This window comes from Solanum tuberosum, unplaced genomic scaffold (genome assembly GCF_000226075.1).
Source record: "Solanum tuberosum cultivar DM 1-3 516 R44 unplaced genomic scaffold, SolTub_3.0 scf00307, whole genome shotgun sequence".
Classification (NCBI taxonomy): domain Eukaryota; kingdom Viridiplantae; phylum Streptophyta; class Magnoliopsida; order Solanales; family Solanaceae; genus Solanum; species Solanum tuberosum.
Genome location: NW_006239230.1, coordinates 107221 through 116528, shown reverse-complemented (window position 1 = coordinate 116528; position 9308 = coordinate 107221). Strand labels below are relative to the sequence as shown.

Below are 9308 nucleotides of genomic sequence, written 5' to 3'. Positions count from 1 at the left end.
TGGATTTTGAGAACAAAAGGATATCGTATAAATTCATAACGGAGAAAGAGTATATATGTAAGTGTTTTAATAATTCACTCCACAAGAATTTTTTTTGCAACTTTACAAAAAGAAAATTACACTTTTAAAGAAGAATTAGTTATTACGATAAAATGGGGGAAAATAATTAATTATGTTTAAAATTTGTTAATTGACCAAATTTTAAATTTATGTTTATCCTAAAACATTACAATTGAATTTTTAAGATGCTAAGAACACATGTTTAGTTTAATTCTTTTTTAAGTAGACATAAAGAAGGAAAAAGTAAAATAAACTACATTAGAGGAGAATTAGAGAAGTGATGTTAAAGAGAGAGAGAGAAAATAAGAACTTAATATCAATTTTCAAAAATTACTTTTACTCACGGTGCCTTTTTAATTTGTGTAATAAAAATAAATTTGAATAAACTTTTTCTTTAAAAAAAGACAATGTACTTTATGTTAGAGGGAGGAGTAAATGGAAGGAGAGGGGTAGGAGTGAGAAGAAAAAAGATAAGTTATAAATGTATGGAGCCATAAAATGTATTTTTATTTATTATTAAACTCTCTTATATAATTATAACATGGTATACCTTACTCACCATAAAATATTTCAGCACTAGATATATTCATTATATTACACAGTATTTTGGCTTGTGTTTTCTTGATTTAGGTCATGGTACTTTTTTTCTTAAAAGTTATCGTTTGATCGAGTGTATAATAATAATATTGAATAAAGTGTATTAGTAATGTATGCATTAGCTAGTTATATTGATATTATTTCTCATATAATGTTTGATTTGATGTAATAAAAATAACAAGTCTTGCATAACTTCTATAACAAATACTTGTTTACAAAAATATCCTCCACGCTAGAGATTTGAAGAATAGTTATGTCAATAATCAATTTAATGCATGTATTGAAATCTTTTGTATTACGAATAGATGAAAATCTATGGTATTATAATAATACACACTACACTTCAATACACAATAGACTGTGAAACTAATACAAGTATTAATTATATTATATCCATTGGCTAAAAAAATATATATCAAACAAGATACTACTATTTTTCTAATACACAAAACTATACTCTCTCTGTCCCTAATTACTTGTTCATTTTTCTTTTTTTAATTGTCCCTAATTACTTGTCCATTTGGACAAATCAAGAAAGGACAAATTCTTTTTCTCTATTATACTCTCAATTTATTACTTTGAAAAATGTAAAACTTTTTGAAAATCTTAAGTTTTTAATTCATCCACTTTATAATTAATAGGGGTAAAATTGTAAACTCACTATATTAATTATTGTTTTCTTAATAGGTGTGTGTCAATTTAAAAGTGGCCAAGTAATTAGAGACAGAGAGTACATGCATTATTTTTTCTAATACACTCTACCAAACAACCCCTTGGAACGAGTGTTAATAATTGATCACACAAATTCATTTCTTAGTTGAAACTGATGAATTAATGAACATTATATTATGACTTATTGCAGATGCATAAGAAAATTACTGACAAGAGTTTATTAATTGGAAAAGACAATTTTATGGTGACAATGTATCCAAACATTGATCAAGCCTTCATCGTCTCCTTAATAGTAATTCTTGATGCTATCAATGAAGCCAATGCTGCTGTCATAGGTGCCGCTGCCGATGTAGGTGCCGCTATTGGTGTTGGTTTCTAGCAAATTAAAAGTATCTATTCTGCAAAATAATACTTCTTCTGTCCTGATGTATGTGGTATCGTTTAATTTGGCATGGTGTTTAAGAAAAAAAAACTTTTAAAATTTGTGGTTAAAAACAATTCTTAAATATTTATGTGGTTGTAAATCATTTCACTAAGGGTAAAATGAGAATTGTAAAATTAAATTATTTCCAATTATAGTAGGATGATATTTTTTTTTTGTGAGAGACTAAAAAGAAAAGGTTGCACATGAAATAAGACGAAGAGTGTTTATTTTAGACAGTTGAGGTTTGGCCAAATTTCTTGTTATTGTAGTATCATATTTTGATTATGAAAGTTATTTTAGTCCAACTGGTAAAAGGTTAATCATACATTAATTATCTTTTGAACCTAATGAGATTGTGGAATCTCAATTTCGAGCTCATATACATTGGTCAAACTTCAAAGGGTTTCACTTAATTATTAGGAATGTTATTCATTATTTCATTTACTTTTGACCTTAAAAGTACATGACCAATGAGAGTATCTAGGATTTCTTATATAGGATATGTACAAACGATGATCGTATTTGAAAAAAGATTTCTCTTAATTAAGAATGTTATTCATACATAGTAATTGAAATACTTTATATGATAAAGGTTAATTCAAAGGTTCATACTCATAGTATATGTTCAGTACGTCGCAAAACATGATTTATGGCAATAGGAGTCATTGATATATATATGGTGACTTACCACTTATTCGGGATCTCTTTACTTTAGTTTTGTGTCATATTTGCCCTTTATTATACTTTTTCAACATATTTGTCCTTTCCAACCAACTTAAGGGTCATATTTGCCCTTGTACTCTCAATAAGGGTCATATTTATCCCTACGACGTTAACTCCCCATCAATATATTTGCCCTTATACTCTAAAAAAAGTGATATATTTTGTCCTTGAACTCTAAAAAGGGGTAATTTTTGCTTTGTATTTTAAAAATTGGTCATATGACCCTTTTAGAGAGTATAATGACAAATATGACCCTTTTTTAGAGTACAAAAGCATATATATTGATGACATGAAGATTAAACATCATAGGGATAAATATTGTTAGTGGAATAGTTCGTTACTTAGAGTTCTATTAGCAAATAAAGTCAAGTTGTTTTAGCTTTGTCCTAGTCTTTAGGGGAGTAGTTTATCATGGATCTACTTCCTATTTTTTAGAAAGTAGTGGTTACATTTCTTAGCTTCAAACATTATTTATTTTTCATATAAAATCTCCAGTTGTTGCAGAGCACTAATAAGAGCAGCAAAGTAGTTCCCTTTCTTCTCAACGTGTCAACTCTTTTTCTCTATTTTTGTTTACTGCACATTTCACTATCTTGCTTATGTTTAAAGTGGCATCAGAGCGAGCGTGAGATCCTAAAGTGAAAAAAATAGCGATAGGCAAACAACATTAGATAGGGAGATTCTGGAGTTATACCTCTCTCCTCTTTTCTGTATCACTCATGACATCATGTAATAATATGTACAAGCAACAATTCCTCGCTTTGATGGTCATTATGACCATTGGAGTATGCTAATGGAAAACTTTTTGGGTTGAAGAAGTATTGGCCAATTGTCGAGGACGGCATCGGTGCTCCAACAAAAGGTGAAGTTTTAATGGATGCCCAAAAGACAGAGTTTGGAGCAAGAAAATTGAAATATTTAAAGGCAAAAATTTACTTCTTTCAGACTATTGAGTGTCCTATTCTTTGCAAAGAAACTTCTAAGAGTATTTTAGATTCGATAAAGAAAAAAATATTAAGGCACTGCCAGAGTGAAGCGTGCACAACTTCAGGCCTTGAGAAGGAATTTTGAGGCTTTAGAAATGAAGGAAGGAGAGTCTATAACGAGTTACTCCGCTAGAACAATGGAAATCGATAATAAAATGTGATTCCATGGAAAGAAGATGAATGATGTCACAATTGTTGACAAAATATTGCGCTCTTTGACGCCAAAGTACGATTATGTTGTGTGCTCCATTGAAGAGTCAAAATATGTAGATGAGTTGTTGCTGGACGAATTGCAAACTCCTTATTGGTGCATGAATAGAAGATGAATTGCAGTTTAATTTCTTAGGAGCAGGCCTTGAAGGCTTCTGATTTTATTTTTTCCAATTTTAGAGAAAGAGGAAGAGGTAGAGGAATAGGGATGTCAATGGGGCGGGGCGGATGAGGGGGCCGGTGGGGCGGGTTTAAAGCTGTGGGGCGGGGTTTAAGATTGTGCGGGGCAGGTGTAATGTGGGGTGGATTGAAGTGAATTTTTTTAAAACTAATGCAGGGGGGCGGGTATATGTGATTTTATGTGGGTTTAAACTTAATTTTAATTTGTTTACATGTTATAAGAGTGATAGAACATTAGTTACTAAGATAATTTCTTTAAAACTGCTAAAATATCCAAGATAGTAAATGAAAATGATTCAATAAAAATAATTCAATTTCTTATATGTTTCCCAATTGCCCTCTAAAAAATAAAATTTTAAGTCACTATCCTATTAAATTAATACAAGTTAATGAAAAATGAATTTATTTTTATGAATTTTATTTTTAGTATCAAACTGAAGTAGAAAATATTAAAAAATTATGTGGGACAGGTTCATGTGGAGCGAATCTATGCGGGCGGGGTGAAAATGAAAAAACAATGTTATGCGGGGCGGATTAAAAAATTTGCGGGTTAAGCTCAACCCGCCCCGCCCCATTGCAATCCCTATAAAGGAAAAGGAAGAGGAAGAGGGAGATGAGATAGAGGAAATAGAGATGGAGGCAACAAAGAGGGTAGCAGAAATTTTAGAGCCAATGATGACAAAAAAAGCAGGGGAAAGAATTTTGACAAATTAAATGTCGAATGTTATTGATGTCATAAATTTGGTCATTATCAGTCTGATTTCTATACTATTGCCTAATGATAAGGAGGAGAAGTCAAATTTTGTTGGAAACAATGAAATTGAGACCTTGTTGATACCAACACAAGCATATGAAGAACCTTTGCAAGATGTTTGGTATCTGGACACAGGCTGCAGTAATTACATGAGTGGGAGCAAGTCTTGTTTTTCTTATTTAAATGAAGTCTTTCCTTCTAAAGTTAGTTATGGTGATTGCTCTACTATGGATGTAATGGGAAAATGTAATATTAAAATTAAAGCCAAAGAATGATGTAGAATAATATCAAATTTGTTATATATTCCTGCTCTAAAAAGCAATATATTGAGTATCAGACAGTTGCAAGAGAAAAGGTATTTTATTCACACGAGAAAAGGTGTTTGTGAGATTTATAGTCCTACTAGAGGATCTATTGTTATTGTGAAAATAAATTCAAACAAGTTATTTCCCTTGAACATTGAGAGTATTAAATCTTTGTTGAAGTCGGAAGTGAAAGATCCTTCTTGGTTGTGACATTTTAGATATGGTCTCTTGAGTTTTGGTGGATTAAAAACTCTCCAACAGAAAAATATGGTGATAGGCATTTTCAAAATTCTCATCCCCTCCTAAGTTTGTGAAGAATTTATTGTTGGCAAACAACATCGATCGTTTTCAATTTCAAAAAGGGAAGTCGTGGAGAGCAGAGGATATTTTAGAATGCATTCAGATATTTGTGGCCCAATTAGACCAATTTTTAATGGAGGAAAAAGATATTTCATTACCTTTTACAGATGATTATTTTCGAAAAACTTTGATGTATTTTTTACGAGAAAAATCATAAGTTTTTGAAGACATAGAATGTTGAAATTGAAAAACTTACTAAGTATAGAAAAAAACACTATTTTGGAAAAGCCAAAAAAAATAAAATAATAAGACACATAATTTCATTTTTGTTAATAGTAAAATGAAAATTTTCTGTCAAATTTATTTTTTTTAAAATTAAATGAGTAACACTTTTATTATTTTGAGAGTAATGATATTAGGGAAAAGGCTTAAAAATGCCCTTAATCTATTAGAAATAGTTCAAAAATGTCCTCCTTCCACCTATTGATTTAAAATGCCCTTAACGTTTTCTTTAGGTTCAAATATGCCCTTTAGCTAACAGAAATATGACATGAAATTTAACTAAACAAAATGGTCAATTTTCATTGGTCAACAAAATTATTTTATCAAATAAAAAAACTTCACCCAAACCTGTTTTCAACTGGCACTTCATGCGACCTTTGTCTTTTCTTCTTCCTCTGTTCTTTCTTCATCCTCTTTTCTTTCTTTAAAAAACAACAACTTTCATCCCCAAAGTAACTAAAGTTGCATCAATTAACTTGATAAAAAAATTAGCTAAATTGCAGCTTTTAAGCCCAAAAAAGAGTTACTTTCAACCCAACAAACAACAATTAAAATGAAAGCTTGAAACCCAAAAAATAACAGCTAAATGTAGATTGTAAACCCCCAAAACAGCATTTTAACCCAATAAATAGCAACTAAAATGCATAATAATATTAATCACTGATGCGCAAGGTGAAAATTTACATACAATATTCATTCGCATCCACATTGTGAAATGATTTACAATCAATCTTCAATAGCTATTACACGATTAATCTTGACTAAGAAACTAATCTTTTATACATTTAAAATAGGAAGAAAGAAAACACAAAATTAAATAAAAAGGGTAGATGAGGAAAAGGGGAAGGGGAAGAAAGAAAGAAGAGAGACAAAAGTTGGGTTATATTAATTTGAAATGGATTTGGGTGTCGGGTTTGAAATGGGTTTGGGTGTTTGGTTTGAAATGGGGCTGGGTGGATTTTTTTCATATTTGATAAAATAATTATGTTGACCAATGAAAATCGGCCATTTGTTTAGTTAAATTCCATGTCATATTTCTGTTAGCTAAAGGACATTTTTGAACCTAAAGAAAACGTTAAGGGCATCTTTAAACCAATAGGTGAAAGGAGGGCATTTTTGAACCATTTTCAATAGGTTGAGGGCATTTTCGAACCTTTTTCCATGATATTATTTCTACGATATTTGCAAATATTTTATGATTTTATAGTAATTGTTTAGAGAAAAAGTCAAAAAATACTCTTGTATTTAAAACACATCAAATTTGTCCTTCATTTATTTTCAGTTCAAATGTCCTCCCCATTAAATATTTATCTTTAAATACCTCCAATTACTCAAATGAATCAACAATACCTTTCTATCTAACGATTGTTTCAAAACAAGAAAAACTGGATCAACTTTTTTCCATTACTATTTGAAATGAAATAATTTGCCATTAATTTCAAGAATTTAGTAAAAATCTATTTTGGAGATAAATTGAACTATTTTGAAATTCAACAAAAATTTTATTCTATTTTTTTCTTTAAAAAAAACTATGATACTACCTCTTGACTGACATTTAGTATGACTTAAGCTAAAAATAAAGAGAGTAATATAGCACATCAAAATATAACTGAAATCATTATTTTTAACCATATCAGTGTTCTTAAAATTAGTAAAAAAAGGTACATGATATCATGTTTAAGAAAAAATATAACTCATACCTAATGTGTTAAGAAAGAAAAAGGAATCTATATGCCATCTTCTTTTAAAATGAAAAATATTTATTATGTTTATTTTCTTATTTTATAATTATATTTTCACATTCAACTAAGTTAACATACTTTTTTCTTGTTTTGGAATAACCGTTTCCTATTAGAAGAAAGGTATTTTAGTCTATTTTGAATTTTGATGATTGAAGGATATTTTCGAACCAAAAATATAACAACAAGAATTATTTGTTTTAATAAAAAATATAATAAAGAAAAAATTTAACCTATTTTGAATAGCTCTATATTACTTTTAGGAAAAAATTTATTATGTTTGAGGTATAAGTATTATGTGGCAGACAAAACTTGTATGAGACTCCATTCATATTTTGCCAAGAAGATTTTTGTCACGCCCCAAACTCAAGGGGCGCAACTGACTCCTAATGTCAAAACTCAGGCCTGAGCCGACCCTGTTGAACCATTTGCTACTAGCGCATGGCAGCCACACGCAATCAAGAAAACAAACAAGTATATCTCGGCTTAAAACTAAGCCTTTGACCGGCAAGGCCCCTGTCAACAGATTTATAAAAGAAACAGCTACTCTCAAGAGGTCATATAAAGAAATAACCAACTAGCACAGAAGTCCTGATTGGGCTGTCGAGGCCACCATGATCTCTATACCAAAACTGAAAGCAGGTATATATCAAGACAAACATCAACAACTCACAAGCTTTAACAAACCAACAAACTAGGCTAGCATGGCCATAACGTAGCTATACACCCCACACACTAGTCTTCAAGCCTCTAAGAGTAGTAAAAATTGGCGGGATAGGGCCCCAGCCTACCCATAAAAATATATACAACAAAAGCTAACAAACCTCCCAACTCTGGTAGCTCCGGAGGAAAGGGGTTAACCAATCGGATAGAAGTTAATCCTGCTGCTGAGGAGGTCTACTGGGTCGTCTGTCGGAACCTGCATGCATGCATGCATGCAGCAACCCCCCAGACAATGGTGTGTCAGTACGAAATAAGGTACAGAGTATGAAAGGCTATAGACTAAATGAGCAAGTATCATAATATACCAAAAGTAATCAGGTAAAGAAATCAAAGGTAATGGATGTATTATATTTTCTAATACACTCTACCAAACGACCCCTTATAACGAGTGTTAATAATTTATCAAAACAAGGATTTTGAATTTCTAAGACATGAATTAAAATTTCAACCAAATAAATATTCAAATTCACACAAAAAAAAAGAAGAAGATATGTTTTGACTCTCATATTCAGAATTTCGCCGATTTGCTTTGTAAAAGAAATTAAATTTCAACAAAATTAATATTCAAATTCACACCAATTTAATAATTCTTTCACCAATCACACGATTTTCTTTCTTGATTGAAAATGATGAATTAATGAACGTTATATTATACCTACACTATATTTTTGTGAATGATTTATGGCAGATGCATATGAAAATTACTGCTAAGAGTTTATTAATTGGAAAAGACAATTTTATGGTGACAATGTATCCAAATATCGGTCAAGCCTTCATCGTCTCATTAATAGTAATCCTGTTGTTGGTGTTGGTTTCTAGGAAGTTAAAAGTGTTTATTTCGTAAAACAATATTTTTTTTACGTTGGAAATAATAATTTAAAGTTGGACTAGAAAATCTAAGTTGATTAGGATTTGTTATTTATGATATTTAGAATTTGTTATTTAGAGTGGTTCCTAATCCTAATATAATTTGGTTTTTACTTTTATAAATAGGATGTTATTATTATTTTCAATACACAGAAATATACAGAATCGAGAGAACTTGAATTGAGATTTAAGTATATAAATAAAATATCTTGAGCAATGGGAAAGAGGAAGTCGAAATCAAAGCCGCCACCAAAAAAAAGAATGGAGAAACTTGACACTACCTTCACCTGTCCATTCTGTAGCCATGGCAGCAGTGTCGAATGTCGCATTGATATGAAGAACTTGATTGGGGAGGTAAATTGCATGATTTGTCAAGAGAGCTTCAGCACTACTGTTACAGCACTGACAGAGGCCATTGACATATACAGTGAATGGATTGACGAATGTGAACGTGTGAACAACCTTGAAGACGATGATGGTTCTTAG

At 30.7% G+C, this 9308-nt stretch overlaps 1 protein-coding gene across 1 annotated transcript; it reads left to right on the top strand.

The window, feature by feature from the left end:
* The first annotated feature begins 9038 nt into the window (after window positions 1-9038).
* LOC102579579 (transcription elongation factor 1 homolog) lies at window positions 9039-9308 on the top strand. The gene has a single exon (XM_006359734.1). It carries the CDS (start codon window positions 9039-9041, stop codon window positions 9306-9308), a length of 270 nt encoding a protein of 89 aa, XP_006359796.1.

What these genes read in the sequence shown, in the direction of transcription:
- LOC102579579 (XM_006359734.1), top strand. Translation starts at nt 9,039, where the DNA reads ATGGGAAAGAGGAAGTCGAAATCAAAGCCGCCACCAAAAAAAAGAATG.